Source organism: Onychostoma macrolepis, chromosome 20 (assembly GCF_012432095.1).
Source record: "Onychostoma macrolepis isolate SWU-2019 chromosome 20, ASM1243209v1, whole genome shotgun sequence".
Lineage (NCBI taxonomy): Eukaryota > Metazoa > Chordata > Actinopteri > Cypriniformes > Cyprinidae > Onychostoma > Onychostoma macrolepis.
The window spans coordinates 13,226,845-13,254,017 of NC_081174.1; the positions used below are offsets into that span (position 1 = coordinate 13,226,845).

Genomic DNA, 27,173 nt, shown 5'->3' on the forward strand with positions numbered 1-27,173 from the left:
AGCTCCTCTCCGCGATCTCACTGGCCTCGGCTTTCTCCCTCATGGCGGGCGTGGTAGCCAGCTCTCTCACCTAGTCTGACGGAATATGCAGCTCTGGCTCCGCGGTGATCCTCAGCTCTGGGCTCCGGCTCTCCGTCAACGGTGGGCTCAGGCTGATGCTCCGCACCGCGGGGAGATGGTGGGCTGGGCTCTGGGTCGGGATCGGAACTGGTGAGATTATCCTGGGAACAGACGGGGACGGGGATCCGAGATCAGTTTCTTGAAAGTGTCCACTCCACAAAGGCGGCGAAATTTGCTCAAGGACCATCTTCAGACGACGCGTATAGCTGGTAAGAGTAGGGAGGACCAGGAACAGTCAGGTATGGCCCTCGAGCATTCTCTCCCCCTGCTCCAGCAGGAGGAGGAGGTATTCCGGGCAGGTGAAGGGGTCCATAGGGGAGGAAACATGGGGAAGTACGGGGGAAAAAAACACTGTATGATAAACGGAAAACAAACGGAGGGGAAAACACGCAGTCAAACTGTTTAGGTTGGCTCTTCTGTCACGACTTTGTGTAGGAGAGACGACGGAGACGTGGATCAAAACAAACAGTCTTTATTATACTCCAGAACAAAGGGTAATCCACACTTGGAAACAGCAGAGACACGAGCGCAACGTTAAGACCTGACAAATACAGACTGAACAGACTGGGGCTTAAATGCACAGGATAACGAGGGACTAATGACTAGACACACCTGAACCAAATGAACAATCACACAAGGGGAAACTGGGTCACTGGGAGCATGGGGAGAAAAACACACACAAAACGTCCAGATCCGTAACAGCATGTCTTAAACTATTTTGTGCTTGAAATGGCTGCAATTGTTGTTGAGAGGAGGAGGCACAGCAGAGAACAGAGAGTGCGTGGTAGAAGGCAGAGGATTTTTTCCACACGTATTAATATATTTGGAATGCCAGAAGAACACATTATCCGAACATATCGTTTGCCAATCCATGTTATTTTTTATTTGTTTCAGGAAATAAAAGATGACCTGGAACCCTCATTTAGAAGTCACGCAATACCAGGTCTATCAAAACTTCTTGTTACCCTTAATTTTTTTGGCCTCCGGTTCTTTTCAATGTACTTTGGCTTCTTTATTTCTTTATTCTTTATTTGCGAATATGCTCATTTGTGATGCGCTTGATATATTGTGTTGGCCGATATGTAAATGAGATGTTGCGTCTGTGTTATTTAATTTGCACGTTGTTAGTCAATCCCCTGCAGAAATTTCCACGCCCATCGGCACTGTTTTGGAATTGTGCACTTGCGTTAATTTGCCCTGTTTAGTAAAACTGGCCCTATATCTGTATTTTGTTTGAGGAATACTGCAACTGTGTAGTATAATTTAAAACATATACAGTATATTATTTGAATGTAGCATTGATCAAAAATCTATGTGTGTAAATCTAAATATGCACAGTACGTGTGTGTCAGTGCGTATGGGGTTATGGCATTAATATTACATCATTAAGTGCCCATAAAAAATTTGGCATGTGCTGGATGCTTTTACAAGCTAATGTTTCCATTATGGGCAGAAGCACATGCATGTAGGCCATTCTGTGCATGGAAAAGATCTAATACACTTGACTTCATTTCACCAGAATGCAATTACAACTGCAGAAACAATTACACTTTGTGCCTTCATTACCTGTACAGGATTATTCTGGTCAGGCCTATTAATCTATACTCCAATTCTGATCTACTGCTCAGGTCATGATAAATAATGCAAATGAACACGTATAACAAATATCTAGACTTTTGGAACATGTTCTGCTCAATATATAAATGAAAAGTCACAACAGGCACATTTTTTTGCTCTGCAAATGTCCATCTCTGCTGTCTGTTTAAATTTGCCTGTTATGTCCAGTGCCATACATCAATAAATGGAGAGGATTTCTCACCCCACGCTGCATGAAAATCAGTTATGAGAAGTCTAAATTTGAGCCAGTGGTTGAATAGATCTACTACATTCCCTGAGGGTTGATGTCTCCTGGGATATTATGCAATTTCCCATTCCTCTTTTAGAATGAAATACAAAAGGAGGTCTCGATGGAGAGACACTTACACAAAAAAGATGGCCAGCTTTTCTCCACCTCCCTTATTTTAAGTTTGACATTTCTCACAGTATAATACCATCCATCAGAAAAAAATAAAATAAAATAAAGCAAATGATTTCTCTTTAGTTCAGCATATGCCATAATTTGGGGTCCATAATTAAAATCACAAAGAGAGATGAGAAAACTGCTTATTATTCCTGTTACCACTATAAAGATTAAAGAAAAGTAATTAAACAACACCTTCCACGATCAAAACCACATCCTTAGCCTTGCTTAGATTAGACTTAAATAAAAATAATAAGTGTTTGTGTTTTCAAAATGTGTCTTTCACACAGAAAAAAGAAAAGAAAACACTGATGAAAACAGCCATGATGGCTCATGTTTGCAGAGAATAAACCTGCATAAATAATGTCACTATTGTATAAAAGGGTTAAAATGTCCCTCCAGTCTTTATAGTTACATGATATTAGATAAAAATTAAAATACCTAAATTTTCCATTTATTTTTACACAAATTATGTTAATTGATCAATATATTCAATAATAAGAAAAAGAATACATTTCCCTCACTAGGGCTTACAAGGTATGTGCTAAATACATCAGAAGGAGGTCTAGGTTTACCCACCTTCTCTGTGTCTATGCCTTTGGTCATGGCCCATGTGGACACAATGTAGTCCATAACTCTCTCGCTCAGTCCTTTAGGCACCTGATAGAGCTTCAGGAAGTCTCTCACATTGTTCAGCATCTCATGGTAGCGATTGGTGTTCGTGTACATCTGCTGAAAGATGGTGGTCACGTTTCCAAAGATGGTGGCGTACAGAAGAGCTGCAAATCAGAGAGGGGCACTTTAGAAAGCTGCTATATATAAAAATCAAAGGCTAGACTGAAGTGAGAGTGTCTAGAAGTATCTGAAGAGAAATGGGGTTTGTGATTCGCTGGCTGAGGAGAGCTTCATATGAGCTTTGATGCTAATGTCTGAAACCGAGATCAGCAATTTGAACTTTATCGTGCATTAAATCCCTCTAATATACCTTCTATCACATTTTCTATAAGCAGACTAAAATCTGCAGCACTGTTAAAAGAAACATGATTCTGATTGAAAACTCTCATCAACTGTATGTATGTATGCACGTTTAAACCTGTGTGAATGTTTTGACACAAATAATGTATTATCAATAATTCTTCACTTTTCAAAGTTTTTACTTTTTTCTAAATTTAATATAAAATTTAAAACCAAATTGAACCACACATGCAATGTAGTAAAATATTAAAATGAAAATTGTATTGTTGTTTTTAATATTATTATCATCAACAACATTAGTAATAACAACAACAAAACGATATTACTACTACTTTACTACTACTATTATTAACAACAACTTCAGTAATAACAACAACAACAAAATGATATTACTACTACTATTACTACTACTACTATTATTAACAATAACATTAGTAATAACAACAACAACAAAATGATATTACTATTACTACTACTATTATGAACGACAACATTAGTAATATTAGTATTAATAATAGTAATATTAATAACAACACCTATAATAAGACTTACTTATTTTAATAATAATAATAATAATAATAATGATTATTATTATTATTATTGATGTTTTTCAATATTACTATTATTAATACTAATATTACTATTGTTGTTGTTGATAGTAGTAGTAGTAATATAGTTTGTTGTTGTTGTTACTAATGTTGATCATAATAATGTTAAAAACAACAACAACAATAATAATTACAAATAAAAAAAATACAAAGAAGTCTATTCTACTACAGAAACATAATTTAATCAAACTAATAATATCTGCCAAATGTCAAAGAATGTTTCAAGTATTCACAGAAATTCTATTCCAAGCAACAGCCAGCTATGTAGCTTTTTAGTCTGCTAGTATATATTTGCCAGCAAACATTGGCAGTATCCCCCTAATCCTATCCCAACTTACACCGAGCGTTTCCATGGAAACACAGACCAAAATAGTTTCTGAAATCTATTGTTATTTTGTTACCAGTATGTTCTGAGAGGGCGGACAGGAAAATGGCTCAGACAGAAAGGATGAAGAGAGGTAAGATTCCAGTGGAAAGCAAGAGATGAGGGATAATGCACTTTAAATCACATCAGTGATTGACAAGAACCCGTCATTCAGAGAACAGAGCAGGGTCTGTGCACCAATCATCCTCACATTCACCCTCTTTTGACACGCATGCCAAAGACCAGCGGGAGCTTTATCAACATTAACGGTCCATGCAAACCAAAGCATTAATTAACTGCCCATGTGAGTGAATGCAGGCTGAGTGATGATAATAGCATCTGCACTCTGATGCAGCAATTCCTTCCTTGCCGAGATACCAGTGACGCAGATCAATTTTGGGCCAATGATTCATTTGTGTGTCAGTCGACTGCCTGTTTTTACTAGTGTAATCAATATGAATGAGCGCAATAAAGAGTCATCAACTGAGACATATTTTAAACTTGTCTGGTAGTCTAGAAATATCTGCGCATAAGGCGATTACGTGCCAACCCACACGATTACACACACCTGAATGAAAACCAACAGGCCACAGACTGTCATTTAAACAAAGCAGTTTCATAGAGGTAATTGCAACACAAATACAAATACAATACAATTTGACATAATGTACATGAGTCATGTGTTTTAGTGAGAAATTAAGGGATTAGTCAGAGCTTATAGGTAATTGATGAGGTTATTTTTTCATTGACTGAGTTCACCGTTAGTATAAAGGTCATGCAAGCACACGATAAACTAGAAGAAGCTGAGCTAACAGAACAGAGAGTCTCATTGCATTACACAGACTATGCGGAAAAAGAAAAAGAAAAAAAAAAACAGAGGGAGAGAGAATGTGAAAGGATGACCCAAAGAAATGTAAACATAAATGGGGTGTATATATATATATTTTTTGATACTCTACCACTCAAAAGTTTGAGATCTGTAAGGTTTTTTTTTTTTTTTTTTTACTCAATCTTGCAAGAATGCATTGTAAAGACATTTATAATTTTACAAATATAATTTAAAAAAATAAATAAATCTTTTTAACTTTGTAAACAAATTATCCTGAAAAAGTACTCAAGAATAATAAATGCTTTAAAGCACCAAATCAAAGCATATTAGAATGATTTCAGAAGGACCATGTGACACTGAAGAAATGACTGCTGAAAATTCAGCTTTGCATCACAGGAATAAATTACATTTTAAAATATATTGCAATAGAAAACAGCTATTTTAAATTGTACAAATATTTCACAATATTACAGTTTGTTTTAATATTTTTATTTTTGTATTTTTGATTACCTGCATGCAGTCTTGGTGAGCATAAGAGAATAGGACACCAGATAGGACACTGGAAGCAAGTTTTGCAGCCCTAAAATATTCAGATAAAAACTAAATCAAACTAGACAAATAAATTGAAAAGACAAATTGAAAATAAATGGAAATAAAAACTAAATTAAAAACTGCATTTGTTGAAATTTTCTGGCATGAAAAAAAACCCTGATTTTTTTTCCACAGTAAAAGTGGATGGGGACCATGGATGTAGAAAAGTGTCCATAAGCAAAGATGATATGATTTGGAGTGGAGAGGATGCATGTGAAATTATGAAATTATCTCTTTAGCTTCTAGCACTGCCTCTGTAGTCTTACTTGATCTCCACGAGCATCAAGCTCCATCAGTTCTGCATTACTTCACATTCATGGCCTAATCAAATCTACTGGAGACATGATAGTGGGTGGTCCCCTCATGAGAAGGGAATATTATATCCCTATGGGTGTTGGATAAATGTTGATTGATGGAGGCAAAGAATGGTTGCGTGTTAGCCAGACATAATTTCTCATCGTCATTTCTGGCACCATCGTTTTCATAAATGTCTCTCCTCCACTGAAGCAGACATTTTCTCATTAGGTCAGGGTAATAGCCAATTTGATGCCTTTTTATGGGGCGGTAATGGGAATAACAAAGGCCTTGCAGATGCACTTTTGATGGTGGCTAATGAAATAAGAAAGAGTGGTACCGGACTGGAGAGGATTTTCGATTGGACTGGATCTCTCATGAGCTGCATACAGGAGGAGGAAATAGTCACCCTTGGCCTTTGCAATTACAGTAAAATGATTCATGTGCAGTGGAGGAAGCTTGCCTTGTGCAATTTTACTGTTTTCAGAAAGATACTGAGTGCATGTAGAAGGTTCACCTATAAAAATCGTCCCGGGCCTGGAGCAGCCCAGATAAGAAAATACTGTTTATTGTTAATATAAAATATTCTAAGGAAGGGTTTCCCAAACAGAGGATCACAGCCCCTAGAGGTTGATGATGGAACTGCAGGGTTTTGTGAGATTTTGAAATAAATGACAATATAAAAAAGGATAACTGTTAAATAAAGTACCTAAAATTTAAATAAATAATTACATTTAAATAAATACATTTTAAATATCAAGTTCAGTGGTCATTATACAAAGACATTTACATTTTAGTGCCACTAATTATCAATCAGAAATATTTTGGTAACACTTTACATTAAGGTTCATTAATTAACTACATTAGCTAACATGAACTAAGACTAAAACAGCATTTATTAATCATAGTTAATGTTAATTTCAGCATTTACTAATACATTATTAAGATCAAAAGTTGTGCTTGTTAATATTAATTAATGCACTATGAATTAACATGAACAAACAATGAACAACTGTATTTTTATTAACTAACATTAACAAAGCTTAATAAATAGTGTAATAAATGTACTGTTCATTGTTCGTTCATGTCACACTAACTAATGTTAACAAATGACACATTGTAAAGTGTTACCAATATTTTATTTAAACATATCTCAGATTTCTGGTGTACTTCAAGTAAATGATAGGGTCATGTGTGTTTAATTAAAAAACAAAAAGGTTTCTTGCTTTACTACTTAATTCTCTGCAGCAAAAGCAAGGACAAATATACAAAATCCAACAAAATTATAGCATATGGCATGCACACACACACACACACACACATGTTTGTTTTAGTGGTTTACGGGGACTCTCCATAGGCGTAATGGTTGTTATACTGTACTTACTGTATGTGCTATTGCCCTACACCAACCCTACACCTAAACCTACCCCTTACAGGAGACTACAGGCATTTTTAGATTTAAAAAAAAACACCATTTAGTATGTTTATTAAGCCTTTTGTTTTACGGGGACATAGGCAGTGTCCTCATAAACCACCTTCAAATTGTAATACCTCTGTCATACCCATGTCATTGGGGACAAATTTTGTCCCCATAAACCACAAAAAACAGTACACACACACACAAATCAGTATTTCAGTCTTGTTTTCCAATCAAATCTAAACACCCTTTAAACAATATACATTTACCTGAGAAGCAAAATGACATAAAGTATTAATGGCACCTTTAAAATAAGTTTATTTTTCTTATTTTGCATAAGCATTAACCTCATTCAGTATTTTTAGATATCTCTGAAAACCAGACCTAATATCGTCTGTCTTTCTCAAGTCCAAATATCTTGTTTTAATGGAATAGTCCACCTAAAAATTAAATTTGCTGAAAGTTTACTCACCCTCAAGCCATCTAAGATCTCACCCTCAGCTCATTTGTTTATTTCAAACACGCAGGTTTTCACTTCACAAGACATTAATTGATAGACTGGAGTCTAGTGGATTACTAGTGGATTATGGTGATGTTTTTATCTGCTATTTGGACTCTCATTCTGACGGCACCCATTCACTGCATTGGATCCACTAATGAGCAAGTGATGTAGTGGTAAATTTCTCCAAATCTACATCTTGAATGGCCTGAGGGTGAGTACATTTTCAGCAAATGTTCATTTTTGGGTGAACTATTTTCCTTTAAGGATGTTTCAATGGCCAGCAAATCAAAAATACTGAGTAAGAACATGATTTTTTTCAGTGTTGAATCATAATTACTGTCCTTTTGAATAACAAGCACAGTAAAGGATCTACACTAGGCACAGCAATTCCCAAAGGCATCTGGGTCAGAGTAACAGTCTGTTCAGGCAGGTGTTAATAGCAACGGTTTTGATTCATTCAAATCCGTATCTTTCATACACTCAGCTTTGCAAAAAGTCTCAGAACGATCCCTCAGAGCGCCTTTACTCCAAGCATCAAATGAATGATTCATCGCCGCATTGAAGAGGTGACAATCTCTAGGATGTGACAGTGATATTAAGAGCGATGACAGCACTACAAAGCGAATCCCTTGTAATAGCTCCACTGCTCAATATCCAAGCTCTTATTAAATATTTACAGGGCTGACTCATGCGCTGCTCCAGTGAGCTGTGCTGCCCGGTGGCACAAAGTCGTGAGATGCAACCCCGCAGAGTCCACACAAGCCCAGCACGTGTAATTGTGTTGAACACATCGCAAAATAATAAGCACAGCAATGTAGGATGATATTAACAAGATTAGGAAGACGATGAATTAATACATGTAAGTACAGATGATTGTGCAGGGCAGAGTCCCATAGCTCCACAGCGACTTGATTTTGTTATGCGTGTGAAGTGGGCCTGTGAGCTCTGAGATGCATGTGGAGGAACGCAAATGTACTGTGTAGTCAAGCTTGCTATTCAATTCCTCCTCTGGCCAAAACTTTCACACACAGGAAAACATTGTCTGCGCACTGTTTGTGATGTATTGAGAGACTTTAATGTTCTGTTGGTAATGAGGCGATCCTATTAGGATATTTAACACAACGTATTATTTAGTGCTAGGAAAAATAAAAACTAAACACTAGTGCTTTGTTTTCCACTGGTTGTCGGATTCTATTTACCAGCATCCACCATGGCACAAAAAATGTGACTTTAAGTGTCTGTTTTGCATGTGAAATATTATGGATTATGTACGTCATGTAAACATCTTATATACAGTATATAGTTTATGCAAAAGAACATGTTTTAGTGCACAATTGTGGCATTTAGTGCTTTTAAGGCCTCAGCTTTTCTATTGAAGTGCTGAACAGAAACAAGGTGTGATGTCCTTCATCAGCATAGTCTGTTTCAGAGTCTGTGCTTCTTTGAAGTGTATATGAAGGCTGTGGGAACCTCACCTCTTCTATCACTGCTTGATCAGGTAGAACTGTACCCCAGCGAGCAGTTGCTGAAAGCCAGGTGTTTGCACAGTCACCATACTGACATCAAATTCAAGATCTTACTGTAACTTCTTCATGGAGAATACACTTTATTAGCTTTAAAATAACTGGTTTAACCGTTCTAGTTTCTTAGAATTCATAGCATCTCTGACTTCTGCAAATCGTGAGTTTGTTTAGTGTGCTCCTGGCAGAGCTTCACCGTCATTCTGAGTATTAAAGGAGAGTCCAAACAGATAGAAACATCAAAATAATCCACATGGCTCCAATCCATCAATAAATGTCTCAGGAAGTGTTTGTGTTTGATCTGCTGTTTGGACTCTCATTCTGATGGCACCCATTCACTGCAGAGGATGCATTTGGTGAGCAAGTGATGTAGTTTTAAAATTTATCCAAGTCTCTTCAGAAGAAGAAAAAAAAACTTTTCTACATCTTGGATGGCCTGAGGATGAGCAAATTTTCATTTTTGTGTAAAATATTCCTTCAATACATCATCTTCATCAAACAGCTGAGCTGAAAAGAAAACATTTTCACTCTCTATCAATGATTAACACTAATTTGATGATGTTAGGTTAACCTTAATGGACATAGATTAAAGGTCAAATTTAACATGTCGTCCTTCAAAAGCTTTTTGTTCAGAAGTATGGATCGAAAGTATAACCAAAGCAGGGACAGTCCCTCTGGGGCAACCTGGGGTTTAGCACTTGATCAAGGGCACAATGGTAATAGGGCCATGTGCTGCACTTTAGGCAGTAATGAGCATGTAATTTTGACCAAAGGAGACCAATTATTCCCACAATCTTGCGGTGTCTCTGAGTTTTATCCCTCAGTGCTATGTCCTATGAGAGGGGTTCTGTCAGAAACGTAGAGCAGAGATGAAGGTTGACATGCTATTGACACACCTACAGTGGTGTACATTTATGTTGACTTGTCAGGGAGAAACGTCCAGTATACTGTATGTTCAGATATATAGAGCTAAAGGCCATGTTTCATATTTTTTCAGCGAAAATGTGTTTTCGCTGTTTGCTGACACATCACTCCCTAAAGCAAAGCACACATCTGCTAAATTCGCCCACATTCTCTTAGAAAAACAAAAAATAAAAACACATTGTTATATAGGGGATAGTTGATGTGTGAGTTTTGTTAAAAGTGGACTGTGTGTCCTCACCCTCACCTGAACATCTCTCTAACTCTGATCTATCATTTATCTAACTCAGTATCTACCTACCCATCTGTCTGTGTATCTACAGTACCTACAGTGTTACTTTGCAAATGTAATAGGTTGCAGATTATAAATTACCTTATTTAAAATGTAATAGGTAGAACTATTTTGATTAATTTATTAAAGTAATGTAACTGAGTACTTTTGATTACTTTTCTAAATTTCAATGAACTAATCAAAAGCATCAGAATAGCATCACTTTACTAAATGGCCTTTAAATGGCAGGAGGCATCGTGCACATCAAATACAGACAAAGCAACAAATGAATATTATTTAACATATCCTAGCTTTTAACAGATTAGTAGCATTTACTTTGTAATTACATTACGTAAATCTATCTATCTATCTATCTATCTATCTATCTATCTATCTATCTATCTATCTATCTATCTATCTATCTATCTATCTATCTATCTATCTATCTATCTATCTATCTATCTATCTATCTATCTATCTACATACCTCCTGTCTATCTGCCTCTTTATCTATATACAGTATCTACCTACAGTACCTATTTGTCTGTCTTTCTATCTACCTATCTATGGTATCTACCTACCTACCTACCTGTCTATTTATAGTACCTGTTTGCTACCCATGTACCTATGTCTACCTAGCTGTCTATCAATAGTATCTACCTACTTAGCTAGGTGTCTACAGTATCTATCTACTTACCTACCTACCAACCTGTCTACCTGTTTATTTATCTGTAGTATCTATCTATACTGCAACTGCCAAAAATTGTGCTCCCTGAAACACCTCTAAATCTATGCATATTGCATACACATCTCAGAAAAAAAAGAAGGAAAAAGACTTGATTGATTCAATATTATTCAATAGTGCTGATTTGGGGCCTTAAAAGTACAGAAAGTCAAACATTACATTTATTTATAGCTGCGCCTAGCACGATACACAAGGCCAAATGAAAGAAAGAACTATGAAACAAGCCTTCCGACATTACCAATGCAGCTGAGTGAGCTCCTTTGATCACTATCTGTGCCATCAGCAAAAACAAATACAAACCGTTGTTACTGCCTCAATGTGAGTAATAACCACCATACATACCAATCAAACCACAGTGTAACTATATGTATCTGTAAAACCCCACCAGACATAGATGGAAATTAAGAGAAGAAATACCGAGGGGAGAACTAGAAGAGCACTCTCAGATCAAACTCTCCCACTTAATGAAGATGTTCAAACACATTCTTCAAAAATGATATTAAAACACGCTCTCTTTAAAGGAAAGATGCATGTGATGAGATATTTTCCGTCATTTCACTCTCTTCCACTTCGGTTTATAAAGCATCACGGGAAACTGTTTGACATTACGTGAACATGGAAGCAAAACTCTGACTGACTGATTGAAACGTGCTGCACTCCTCTCACTAGATGTACAGACGTAAGACTGCTGATCTAGTGATGGGTAAAGATGTCTGAATAACATGACTCACTGCTAATGAGGATTATATTAGCATTCTTTCAAATTGATGAGTCATCATCTAGAGATCTCCCTGAACATGATTTATTCAAGAGAAGATAGGAGTTGTTCCTCACACTTCTGCAGTAATGATCAGTATGAGGGGGACAGAAGGTCCATCTGGAAGGCAGAGGTTAGCAGAAATTTGATCAAGTCATTAATATTGCTAGAATCACATAATAATTTGGTCCCACTTTATATTAGGTGGCCTTAACTACAATGTAAATTAATCATTTGATACAATGCACTTGTGTACATACATGTTTTTACATTGAACTTATATTTTTAAAAATACCTGTATGTAGTTACATCTGTAATTAATTTCTGTAATTACATTTATAATTACTCTGTTGACCCATCCCTTACACCTTAACCCACCCTTAAACCTACCCATACCACCAAACCTGTACCTAACCTTACCCGTATCCCACCTCAATACCAGCAAAAAATGTTTTGCAATACAATAAGTACATTGTACTTATTTTTGATGTAAGTACATAGTAGTTGAGGCCACCTAATATAAAGTGTGACCAAGAATTTTTCCCCACAGGACAAAGAAAACCAAGACCACACGATTTCTCTGTATTACATAACAGTCTTGAGCAACGTACTAAGCTTATTTAATGCTCGGTCACAGTCAGGTAATCACTCAGACTTGTCACTTTCAGTTCCATATTTCTGTGTAAATAAATGAGTGTAAATAGATGAATATTTACTTCATATGTGAAGAACACATTGGCTCAGTAAAGGAATTATGCAAATCACAGAGAAAATCTGAACGACAGGATCATTTATAAATCTGCCACAATCAAGGAGTGGAGGATGGTGCTCTATTACTGTACACGTTGCTCTTTTTGTTTACTATAGTAACAAGTGTTGGGTTGGCGAGAGATTATAATGAGCTGTTAATTATCAAGATTACTTCAAAATATTGGAGAAAGGAAATGTGTGAATTCTAGCATAATTACCAGCAAAAACAATGTGATAATAAAATCTACCATGCTGCAATATTTAATTGGTTTGACTGATATTGATTTACTGTACGTACATGCATGCATGAAAAATTCCCTCACGGATAACACTGCCGCCTAATTAAGCTGGACTATGAGTAGTTAATGAATAAATTCCATTTTTTGTGCTGAAATACAGCAATAAATTGATGCAAGTGTTTAGTGAATTAACCCAGCCATCTTTCTGATACATTTCAGTCATTTTTCAGCCCTTATGATGCGATGTCCCAGATGAGTCAGTAATTGTAAGTTAATGTAATACTCTTGTGCTTGGAGGAATAAAGTCGGCTCAGTTCCAGCATCAGCCCAACAGGGATAGATGCCTTAACACACGCGGTCAGGTTCAGCAATTACTACAGAGCCCGAAGGCAGACATCATTTCTGTCCATCATTGTATTTCTCTCTCCCTGTGTTGTACTTCTCTCCCATATCATTTTATATCTCCCCTCTGCTCTTTGAATACTGCTATAGAGCAGGACAAACACATTTTGTCCTTAAAAAGTATTAGTAATAGATTGTAATAAGTAATACAAACAATGTCAACTGCATTATGATAAAGTCATACTATGGTCATTACCCTGAATCTTCACAACACCAAGCTGTTGGCACCTGACTATGACATTAGAGTCAAAAAAGCAGAGTGTGTTTGACAGTACATTTCTTCACAGCTGTCATACAGCATGCAGCTTGTGACTCCTGTGTGCTGTCAACCTGCTGGAGATGTCCAGGCTTTGCTCTTGAGCAAGCGCCACATTCACAGTCAATCTGTAAGGTGTCACTTAAGCTGAAAATTATAAGGTCCACAACATGCAGGGTCAGAAATTAACTAGGACTCCTGAAGAAATGCCACACTCCAAAGTGACCAAAATGACACAAATATATGTATATATAGCAGTGTCTGAAATTAACTGGAGTTGATTTTTATGACTAGTATTATACACACATATGTTTAATTTTACTTTAGTAGTTAATTTTACTTTAGCAGTACATTTTACTTAAAATTTTTACCAAGCTGATTATTCACTAAACACTCCCACAGATCATGTTTTCAGGCCATTTCAAGTCTTATTTTGATGTAACAAAGTGGTGATTTATACACTTTTTAATGTCATATTTTGCAATATTTGCATTGTTTTATTTAGATTTTTTCTCATCCAATTTTATGAGGCACTGCCTCCCTTGCCTCCTCAGAGGAAACACCCCTGATAACACACCCATAGAGTGCATGCATAGACTATGAGATGTAGGTTAGACTACTGTATGACTGCCCCTGCATGACTTTCAAGTCTTTTATATTTATATTGGCTGATATAATAAGTGACATTTTTCTCCAAATATCAGCACGAATGCAAATTTGATGCACAGTTCAATATTAACACAGTTAATATTCATTTACTTACATTTTAGACACAACAGTTCTTGTTTTTGCTCTATTTCAACAACGAAAATAGTTCCAAACAAAGCCACGGCAAAACTGTTTTGCGTCTCTGGGGAACACACAACGGTGTGTTACTTAATCAATCAGCCATTTGAATGAATCATTTGAATGAATGACTCAATGACTCACTCATGCAGTGATTTGCCGCCACCTACTGATGATTTTAGCTTTATGTTGAAAGGGGTTATATGATATTGTTTCAAGTTTTTGGAGTGTTACAAGTTGTTCTTGCATATATAAGGTCCGTAAAGTTGCAAAGACTAAAGTCTCAAACCCAAAGAGATATTCTTTATAAAAGTTAAGACTCGTCCACGCCTTCCTAAAACGTCTTATTTAAGCATGCCCCCACATATCTACGTCACTGTGTTGTAAGATTTGCATAACACCACCCAAACGTTTACGCAAATCACAATGCACTAGATAGCTGGTCATTTAGAGCACACCGCGCTTTTCAGAACGATGAGCTTTGTAAAAATCAACGTGTTTCAGAAAGGCGGAGCAAAGAGGAGCAACAATAATGTACGATATGTGAAAAATTATGTTTTTGAACCTTAAACCAAAAAAACACATTGCATTATACCAAATACAACAAAACATTGCGCTTTTGTAAAATAATGAAAGCAAACATGATGCGCTTTCTGCCGTCTCGGTCTCTGTGAACTCGATCGCGAAACTCCCTGTATATCTTTGTCTAACAGACATTAAAAATATATATATAGAGAGTGAAATGTCTACTTTCAAATGAACCAATTCAAATATAAAACAAATATTCTCAAACGTTCATCCAGGTGCATCACTACTGTGGAGATGATGAGTCAGTGTTGCCGAGTTCATCTCTTAAACCGAAAACAAAGCACTAGTTTATCAAATTATTAAAATGTTAATGCAGCCTCCTTACTGTTTTTCCCTGACACATTCATAATCATTACTTCTGCCGGTACACTGTGGCAAGCTTCATGCGTGTGCTTGAGCGCTTATAGGCTATGTAGGCAATTAAAGGCTCATTATAATGATTTAAATGGTTTATTAATAAACGTGCGATTAGTCGACTAATGCTTAAAATGAACAACTACTAGTCGACCAGAAAAATCCTTAGTTGAGGGCAGCCCTAATTTTTAGCATCATCATAAGACCCCTTTTAAGTATATTTTCCTTTTTTTCCCCAAAATCATTTCAAATATTACTATTGCCAACAAAACAGCCTTACAGTGTCTAGTTAACTAATTAAATTTATCGATTAAATTTAAGAATTTGACACAAAAGATGATGCATAAAATTAATTAGGTTAGAAAAATTGGCCTTATAAAAGGTAAAAATCAATTTAAACTTATTGGAAAAGTTCATTTCTGTTACCCCTGCAAACTAACCACCGCACAGAATATGAAGATATTTAAAAGGTTCCATGGCAGTCCTAAACCTGTCAAAGTACCGGCACAATAACACGATCAGCAAAATACCGCCTAATTATCGTTATCAACAAAATTTCAGAGAATATCAAGATATCACTTTTTGTCATTATTGCACACCCCTATATGTCCTTGTTCATATTTTAGTCAGTTACTGTTTTAAGAAAAAAATTATTTAATAAAAAATATATCAAATATAGTCAGAAAAAATGCCACTTAGAATCATGAAGTTAATTTCGGTCACTTGACATTTACAGTATGCATTTATCAGACCGCACTCTCACTTTCTCAGTAGTGAGGTCAGCGATCTTTCTCAGCTTACAACAACAGAGGGATTTACAACATGCTGTCTATCTTCCCGAAACTAACCCTTCTTCTCCTACTGCATTAAGTAACCTCCTCCTCTCTCTACATCGCTACAATCGATACGGCACCTCAGAGAGGCACTCAGTCCCCTAAAGCTGAAGATGCACCACAACAGTGTCTATCACTCACATTTTCCACATCTGTCTCCCAGTAGTGCCCGCTGGTTTGTACTCATTTTCAACCCCAGTTTAAGTGCAAACATTTTCCAATTCCATTAGGCAGTAAACACAAGGAAATCTCTTGACACCTACACCCTTAATAGTTCACAATATTATCTGACCTAACCCAGGGAATTATGAGTCTCCTGCCAAATGCGAGTCAGGCTAGATAATAAGCTGGTACTGTGGACCAATAAAGGCGACTGGCAAACCACCAAGAGCCCAAAAAAATAGAGTGTCAGAGAATTTATCTCAAATTAATGAAATTATATATGCATCATGCTGTTCTTAAATTAGACACAGTTTGACAACAATTTCAGCTATTTATACTGTTTCTGTACAACATTGATTGTAGAATCAATATACCTGTCATTTGAATGGACTGGGAGATCAGTAAAACCTCTGGACCTTAAACTCCTGACACATTTGACCTCCTACTTAAAATGCTGCACATAATGATGCATTGCATAATACATGTCAGCCTCTGTCCCTGTTTACTGTAAGACATTATGGGCGATCTAGTTTCTCTTTTCCAAGACTGCAGCAGGAGGACAAAGATTTGATTTATATTTGAATATGTGCAAACCCAAAATGTCTTGGCAGAGAAAACAGCGGTGTGCATATGAGAGAGAAGACTCATTAAAGTAATTATACACCAGGATACAAAATCTTTAGGTTTGACTGTCCTTCAAATAGAATAATGAGCTTTTTGCTATAGGTGCACTGAGAGCAGGGCTATAAATACAACTTATTATTATTGTACAATTGTATAATACTTTTTTTTTTTTTTAATGTAATTGTGTCTTTTAACCTGTACTAAATTCCATAGTAAGTAATGAAATGCTGGTATATCATGTAATTAATTTGATACAAAATTTTAATCACTTGACAGCACTGCTATTATCAGAAGAACATGAAAAGGAGAGATGGTAAAAACAGCATCTGGACAGCCATGAGCTCAGGCACAGACAGTATTTAGTCAGAGACGGCAGATCAATAACGTCACAAATGCAGGAATGCGTCAATGTATTGTACTGACTGAACAAGTTAACACATCAACTTTATTTGTGAATACTGCTGCTTATTGAGATATGAAGCATGAAGAAAAAACATCCAGAACAATACTGTGCAACTGGTGAGTGGAAATGACTTTCCCAGTGGTGTTTCAGACATCATACGCAACACATTCAAACTCTCTAACAACATAGCCGTTATAAACTGATGTAAGTCTCCTTGAAATTATATCTGTTGAAACAAATCTTACAAATCTAACTGTAATCTTACGTCTTTATTATTTATAAATGCCCTCAAGAAAAAGAAGTACACTTTGGCATACTTTTAAAAAGAGTACTTGCTATGGAGATAACATACTTTAAAATAATATACTTAAGAGCAAACTGAATGTAATGTTTTCCGACACTTAATTTCATGTTAATTGCAATTTAATGAAAACGTATTATAGTTTATATTTATATTAAATGGAATTAGCTGAACTTTAAAGTGCTTTCTAACACACTTCAATATACTTCAGTACATCTTTATAAGCAATTTCATAATTATTTCTATTGTCTTTGAAATATTGTCTTTGAAATGTACATATACTGCCAAATACTGACAAACATGTAATGTTAAACTAAAATATATAATGTCATTTCCATTGAAATTCGCATGTCAAATATTAAAACATTTGTAATTACACATTTGTGATGACAAAGTAGCAAATTTAGCACTTTTAAAATATATTAACTTACAATATATTAATGTAATATCGAATAACATACTACAGTTAAAATCATAACCAAGTTCTTTACATGTGCTTTAGTTAGTCAACACATCAAAATAAGCGGGCTTCTTTAAAGCATGAGAAAAGATTATGAAAACAAATTGAATGAAAATCTTTAAATTAAAACGTTTAATTTGACATTTAAAAACCCCGCTAATTAGTGTGCTAACAAAAACATGAAAATGTTAAAACAATTACAATTAAGTTACAATTAAGTGTATTTTTTCACAAGGATTCTCATCATCACTTTATGAAATATTATTACATTACATTACATTACATTAAGCTTCTGAATCTTTATGAACTGAACAAGACAAGCAATGTAACATTTACCATTTTCTCATATGCATGGTCATATTTGCTGTGGGGTTGTTAACAGATGCCCCTGTTGTTTGTTGACATGCTGAGAATGCACAGTTGACTATAATGCCACTTTATGAGATGTGATTCCATTAGACATAGATCTGTTTCTTCTGATAATGTCTGCCTCACTGAAGGCAAATGTGTCCCCTGTGCTGACTGTAACAGTCCCCTACAACAGTTGATGTTCAAAGATAGCTCGAAACGAGCCACGGAGGGTCATTACAGCTACTGCCAAGCAGGCATGTGCAGAAGGGGGGCTTTGGGGGCTCCAGCCCCTGCCCTTTTTCAAAATTATTCAAAAGTGCCCCTCTCGGACAAATAGCAATGATATTGTGGTCAATAAAACAAAATGCATTTGAATTCAAATTAACATGACAATTTGTACAAAACAGTAACTAATCGCTCAAAAGTCGGAAAACTCCTGTTTATTTTTACATAGGCTATCTGTCAATCTGAGGCGTATGGGTAGCGTGCGTTTTGCTCGACTTACTGATATTCCACAGTCTGTTGGGAAACCATAGACTCTCAAGCCATATATGATTCTTTCAGTGAGTGCCTATGGGTCGACGGAACACTGTTAGACATTTCAAACACTGTTGCCAGTAAGTTACTGTAATTAAAATTTACAGTAGCAAACTGTATTAGATTTACAGTTGCAAACTGTACTGTTTTACAGTAAATTACTGAAAAAAATCAAATTCATCAGTATACTACTGTAATTCATTTATTTTAATATAGATTTTATTTTATTTTTTATATAGAATTCATTTTATTTTTACTCTACATAGGTACTACTGGCATTCAATTAAAACAGACACAATAATTACAAAATATCAAATTCTTTATTTAAAACATTGCATGTATAACACTTAAAAATACAGTCTTCCAATGCTGGAACAGTGCAACTTCACCATTTCTCCTGTCTTAGGATGTTTTGCAGTGCATTATGTTGTGTCCTCTGGATTCATCCTCACAAAGAATCTTTAGGCAACAGAAACATAACGGGAAAAAAGACAAACAGCTAAAGAATACATAGCCATCTGCAAAGCTCCAAAACGTGGCCTTTGCTCACCCTCCACTTTGTTAGTGACAGAAATGTCTTCTCTGAAAAACAAGAAGTAGAACCATGAATTGTCAGTCTCAGGGTGGCTGGCCTGCTCATGTCTTTCTTGATGCTTCATTGCAGTTGCCTTTAAAACACAAATACAAAAAATGCAGTAAATCTTAAATTCCATTAAAAACTATAACAAACTAATTCTAAAAATAGAAAGGCAGCTAGCCATAAAACTTGTTTAACTTAACACCTGAACAAAATTTCACATTAGTTAACCTAATGTTAATATAAGATAAGCGTTGCTCGTTAAAAATCATTTTAATTCAGTAACTTAATTCAATAAGCTGACAAAAGTCGTTTGAAATGACAGCGCAGTTTACCATAGTAAAGTTTGTTACTGCCATGTTACTAGGTTAAACTGGTGTGCAAAAATCTGACACAAACACACAGACAAACGTACATATATTTTTACCTTGCTTGCTGGTCTTATTCTCTCGTAAGGTGCATCGACACACAGCACACATGTTCTCCGGAGCTCTTCCACTCTCGCGGGTTCATCCCCGGGAAAAACCTGCGGCGCTGCCCCGCTGCTTCCATGTCTTCCTCGGACGCAAGTGGCGCGACTCGATAAAAAAGCAATATAGAGCACATTATATGCTATCTACAGTGGATGCTGACAGTAAAGTGATGCTCCGGTATATTTCTGACGTACAGATGCACTCCAAGCGCTCGCGCTGTTTCTGACACGAAGTACAAACGGATTTTCCAATCATTACAAGCGATGTAACACGTCCAGTGTAGTCAGTCCCAAGCTGTTGCGGCGTTATAGACATGGTGTAGGGCAAATCGTGTCAATCCAAATGTAAGAAATGAGGAAAATAAAACAACCTCAATAGAATGGCGCCAAAGAAGCCGTTACATTAAATACAGTAGTATACAGCAATTTAAAAAAATACAGTAAGTCTATGTATGTGGGGTCTGACGTCACAGAAAATTCCCATGATACAAAGGGTATTACAGTTATTAACTGTAAAGAGAATTTGCAGTATTATACTGGGTGATATACAGAAAATAACTGCAGAAATTACAGAAATGTCTAATAGTTAAGTAAAAAATAAACCAAACAATATTTTAAATATTTTTCATCAATAATCAAAGCTAGTATGTTGATTTAATTAAAAATCCATATATGACCTATTTTAGAATATTACATAATTCATCAATGTCCAATAGTCATGTAGCTATAATACACCAACCAATCATGATCTGGCACAAGAAGTTCAAATTTCATTGGACAATATGTGAAGTGGAGCGGTTATTTTCCGTTCTTATTCATAAATCGGTTGAAAATTACATGGGATTGACGAGCTTATTTTGTGGAGCGATCTGGATCTGTGATTTGTCTCATTTTATAAATCAAATTACATCGCTGGGAAAATGTATGCTACAAAAGCACTGCACAAAACCGTAATAATGGTAATCAGTAGGCTATTCAATTCACTTATATTTATGTATCATATACACCGTTTACTATTTCATGAAACTATCATAGTTATTTAAGCCCAAGTGCCACCTAAAGGCCTATTATATGAAGTGTAGGCTGGCGAAATGGTTAAAAAAATTACCATTTTTGATAATTATGCAGCATTATGAAAGTGTCTTACGCTCATCAAGCCTGCATTTATTTGATCAAAAATACAGAAAAAACTGTAGCCTAATATTGTGAAATATTGTTACAATTTAAAAGAATGTTTTTCTATTTTAATATACATTTACACTATTCTAATAAAATATCATTTATTTCTGTGATTATTTCTGTGAAAGCTGAATTTTCAGCATCATTACTCCATTCTTCAATGCATGGTCCTTCAGAAATAATTCTAATATGCTGATTTATTATCAGTGTTGGAAACAGTTGTGCTGCTTATTTTTAATTTAAATTAAATTAAATTAATTTAATTTAATTTAATTTAATTTAATTTAATTTAATTTAATTTAATTTAATTTAATTTAATTTAATTTAATTTAATTTAATTTAATTTAATTTAATTTAATTTTTGGAACCTGTGATACTTTTGATAAATAAAACCACATGTAAATAAAACAAATAAACAAATAAAATAAAATAAAACAAACTCGTTGATAAATAAAAAATTCAAAAGAACAGCATTTATTAAAAATAGAGATGTTTTCTAAAAACATCACTTGATGGCTATAAGTGACTTCTTGCAAAAATATAAAATAGTAATGTATCCAATCATTTGACCTATATATATATATGTGTGTGTGTGTGTGTGTGTGTGTGTTTTTCCTTATATTGCCACTTTTTTACATTTGAGTCCCTGCCCCTGAGGAACTCTCTGCACGTCCCTGCTGCCGAGCTCTATGAGATGTAGAAACTATCATATCGGTGTACCAGGAACACATAAACCTTTGGAAAACCCTTGGGTGAGACCATTACTGCTGACTGAACTGTACTGCAGCAGCGCTCTGGTCACTGCCAAAGAATAGACGAGGTTTATCGGTAAATTCAGGCCCTATGAGACTGTGGTCACATGACAGCATGGCCCTGAGGAGTCCTGATGCACAGAGCATCAGTTTCCTTACTCAGCACACACCATAAGTCTTAACCTAGACAGTATTAAAATGTTATGTTGCTGAGTGTTCTGAACTATAGCCTCGCATTTGTCTTACACCCTACTCAAGAGAATGAGTGAGACAAAGAAAGGGAGATGTGGACAATGTTATGTAATGTATGTATGTTTTATTAATCAGTTCAGACAGCTCTTAAAGGAATAGTTCTCCCAAGAATGAAAATCCTGTAATTTTCTCATTCGCATGTGGTTCCAAACCCATTTGATGTTTTTTCTTAGGAATATGAAAGGATAATGTTGGAAATACCAAGCATTTTTATATACAACAACAGTTTAAAGGGAGAAAAAACGACCTGAGAACTGGACCAGTAAATGAATGCTTCTTTTTAGATACTTCTTTTCAAATAACTGATTGATCTGATTCAAAAATCTGATTCATTCTGCAGTATTGTTATTGTTCACTAAAACTAAAAATTGGAATAAATCAGAAATAAAATAAAGTATAAATATTATATGAAAAACGTAAACTTTAAAAAAAAATGTAAACGACCATTAGAAATGTTGCCTTATTTGGCAAATAACTGAAATAAAATCAGTGTTGGCTGAAGTACTAAAATAACTAAACCTGAAATTAAAATAAAGTTGAATTATTTTTTTAAAATTACTGAAACTAAAATTAAAAAGCTAATTCAAAATATTAATAAACACTACAAAAGTATATAAATCAGACTGGTTTGTAAGAACATATTACTATATTATAAACTTATAAATAACATACATATGTGAAGCTTCTTGAAAATATCTCATTTCATATTCCACAGAAGAAATTAAGTCATATGAGTTTGGAACAAGTTTTCACTTCTGGTTCAACTGTCTCTTTAAGGGCCCCAGAAGCAGTAGTACTTGCTCTCTCTCCTCTCTCAGTACCACAAGATACACTGAACCTTAAAAAGCCCAGGATTTATGTTTAAAAAAAGAAGAAGTACAAAGCAAATTTATGCACCAGCAAGAAGAACAAGAGTCTAAACTGTAGCTCTGTTTCACTAAAACAAAAAGGCCCTGATCAGCACAGCTGGCTTTAACATGGTGATTAACCTAATGCTAATTCCACAGATCTAATATAAATCCAGTCCCATTCATACAATGCATTAAACACTGATTCACCCTCACCACACAAAAAGTACATCCACAGATCTGTGATTAGCACACAGAAGAGGCAATTAAACTCGGTTTGTGTAAATCCGCTAGTCTTTACGAATTCATATGGTTCATTAATGCTAAATGTCTGCTTCATCATAATTTAGTATTAGCTGGATTTGGCTAATGCAGTACAACAGAATACCACACAATACACCATATTGTAGCACTGTGAGATAAATCCACAAACAACACAAGACTTTCTCTCCATCTGCTGTCATTTGTGCGCACAGAGAGAAGTATGACAGAAATGGTGCAGAACAACCAAGCAATAAACCAACGGCAAGCACTATGCTACTACACATCAGGAAATGATCATCACGGCAACTCACTACCACTAAAACTGATCTGCCAAATTAAGCTACCTTTAGTCAGCTTTCCAATTAAAACTTTAAAGCTGAAGTGTGTAATTTCTGTGCTACTAGTGGCACTCACTGAAAGTGTAAAAATGACAAATCACACCACTGATTGAGTCACAAGTGTCACGCTGCTTAAATAAACAGAAATCACAGCTAAAAAAAATTTTTTTAAAGAAAGAAATCTAAAGAACATTAGTACATTTTATAAATAAATAAATAAATGCTAGTTTGGTTTGGATAGATACAACCCCTGGCAAAAAAAATTTGGAATCACCACACTTAGATGTTGTTTACCCACATTTTTTACTTCATAACAAATAAACGAATCACAGATATCACACAAAACTATTTTTGTTTAATAATTCAACCTTCTGGTTATGTGAAACATACCTCAAAATAAAAAAAAAAGATATTAGATACTAAAAAGATTTTGATTAATGAAAATTTGTTTTCCATATCAAGCAGAGGAAAGAAATATGGAATCATTCAATCATTCAATTATGGAATCATCTACCAAAACACACAGTTAGTAATTTGTTGCTCCTCCTCTTGCTGTTATGATGGCCTGAATTCTTTGGGGCATGGACTAATGAAAAGCAATATTCTTCATCAAGCTGGTTCCAACTTTGTCGAATAGCGGTTGACAGATCAGCTTTGCGAGATGGAGCCTTGTTATGGACCAGTTTTTTCAATTTCCACCATAAAATTTCAATCGGATTGAGATACAGACTGTTTGCTGGCCATGTCATCATACAGCTGGCGCAATGCAGCACCAGGCTGGACGCAAGTGTTTTTTGCTAGTTTCAGCCCAACGCAGTTATCATTTTCATGTCCTGCACCACGTTGTTTAAATAGCAAATGCATTTGCGCCCACTTGTGCGCTCATGGGCATGACTCTAAAAGGGAATGGGAAATGAGACTCTGATTGGTTTATTGCACATTACGCCAAAAACACACCCATTGCTAATTAAATGAATAGGGACAACCCTTTTAGACCATGCGCGGGGCGTGCCGACCGTTTTTTCCCGACCGGTTTCTTACAGTTCTGTCACACACATTGACTCCTGTTTCTGCCCATTTGTTTTTCATTTGTTTCGTTGTGCATTTTCTATTTTCAAGGCAAATTGCTTTGAGTTTTCTATCCTGACGCTTTGGGGTCTTCCTAGGTCTGCCTGTATGTTTTCCTTTTGTAACCTTTCCATTTTGTTTATACTTGCACCAAATTTTAGAAACCGCTAACTGGGAACATCCAACTTCTTTTGCCACACTCCGTGATGCATTTCCTTCTTGAAGGAGTTTTATAATCCTTTCCATTGTTTCAACAGACAGCTCTCTTGTTGGGGCCATGTTTCCTTTCAATTAGTCCAACAGCTCGTTAAGGTCTGGAAGCACTCTCTTTTAACTGCTGACTAATTAGCATTTTAGATATCTGCCGGTATTTATTTCAGAAATGCAAATTACAAGCTGATTCCATTTTTTTTTCTCAACATTGAATGATTCCATAATTTTTTTCCTCTACTTCATATGGAAAACAATTTTCCATTAATTAAAATGTTTTAATTTAATTTGTTTGAGGTATGTTTCACATAAACAAGAGTTGAATTATCAAGCAAAATCTGTGATTTGTTTATTTGTTATAAAGTCATAACTTTGGGTGAACATCTTCTAAGTGCGGTGATTCCATAATTTTTTCCAGGGGTTGTAGATAGATAGATAGAATTAACTAAATAAATAAATAAATAAATAAATAAATAATTTAAATAAATAAATTTAATACATAAACCTTAATTCAAGTTTACACAATTAAATATTTTTATTTTTTACGTAAATTTATTTTGCTTATCTTGTAAGGATGTTTAGATATTTTACTGGAAAGCAAAACAAAAATACTCATTAAGAAAATATTTAGTTTACACTCCTCACGAAGTTGACCTACAAATGGCTGACTCTAATGTAGTTGTCTCTGCATATTAAACTAGAATATAAAGCAGTATTTTTGCATCAAAACATTACATACTACCCCTTGTACAATAATCTAACTGCTATTTACAGAAGTATTGCCCTATATGTCTCTTCCTAAACTGTGCATTTAGCTGTGCCACTGTTCCCTGTTTACTCACTGACACTGTTTTTAAGCCTCCTGGGTGTCTTACTTTATGTTTCAACCAACAGCTTACAGTTTACTGAGCTCATTCTATCCGCTAGCCCTCTGGATCTGTAGAGGATTACTGATGGAACTGTTCAGTAACTCAAAAGCTGACTACTGCTGGGCTACTACAGTACTTATGAACTTTGGAGAAAGTATTCTGAAAATAACAAGTGATTAGGTGATGAAGAGCAAATAGCGGCATTATGGTTTCAGTAGGTTTAATGCACAAGTTTATTCATTTATGATTGAATGTAGCAGCTTAAAGAGAGAAGTTTCAGGAAATGTTTTCAAAAGGCGCATCCATGTCTTATTAGGACATGATGCAAATGTTTTTCTAAACAGAAATCCTGCAAAGGCAGAAAATAGTTTTATATCAAATTATGTCAAGTTATATGATACTATTAATGTGTCTGCAATGCTTTTAAATAGCACTTAAAGTTTGCTGACATGCCCTGATTGGTGAGAATTTAATAAACACTCTGATGCTATTTTAAGTGTATTCCCTACTGAGAAGATCAGCTTAAACCATAAAGGATACACTGATATTAAAATTCTGGCCGATACCAAAAGCTGCTAATTATTTTCATGTTTTGGATGATAACCATAATTCATCAAAATTCTACAGTATTATGTCTAAACTAAAAAAAATAGAAATGTAAATCAATTATTTTAAATGCTACAAGTGAATTTTGGCATCACTACATTCATGACAGTGTGCAATATGAAATATGGATATGCATTGCTAAAGACATATATAACACTGTTTTAAAAGATTATGTTAGATGACTGCAAAAGCAAGTTCTTAAAAAAGATCAAATTAGTACGTACAATTGAAATAGTTCACCCAAAAAGCAATATTATTGATATAGGATTCATGTTTTAGCCAGAAGCAATGGTTTGAAGCTAAAACGTCTTAATGATGGATTTGTTTCTTACAAACACACAGCTTTTCACTTCACAAGACATTAATTGATGGACTGGAGTCCTGTGTATTACTTAATTAAGTGAATTATTGTGATGTTTTACCAGCTGTTTGGACTCTCATTCTGACGGCACCCATTCACTGCAGAGGATCCATTGGTGAGCAAGTGATGTAATGCTAAATTTCTCCAAATCTGTTCTGATGAAGAAACAAACTCATCTGCATCTTGAATAGCCTTAGTGTGAGTATATTTTTAACATATTTTCAATTTTGGGTGAAATATTCCTTTAAATATACATTATTGAGCGTTACCAAAATAAACTCTAATATCAGTCAATAACAGGCATGGCACCGAAATATTGTGTATCCCTAATCTCCAAACATTAACCAACCACCTGAAGCTCATTCTGATTAGTAAAGCATCCATGAAGCAAGGAAACA

At 35.2% G+C, this 27,173-nt stretch overlaps 1 protein-coding gene across 1 annotated transcript in view; it reads right to left on the bottom strand.

Moving 5' to 3' along the window:
* kcnh5a (potassium voltage-gated channel, subfamily H (eag-related), member 5a) overlaps positions 1 to 27,173 on the bottom strand; it is a 98,240-nt gene that overhangs the window by 32,712 nt on the left and 38,355 nt on the right. The window contains exons 9-10 of the mRNA XM_058754954.1: positions 2,720 to 2,919; positions 22 to 221 (exon numbers count right to left, since the gene is read on the bottom strand). Of these exons, the coding sequence (XP_058610937.1) occupies positions 22 to 221; positions 2,720 to 2,919 (400 nt within the window). The remainder of the gene's footprint in view (positions 1 to 21; positions 222 to 2,719; positions 2,920 to 27,173) is intronic.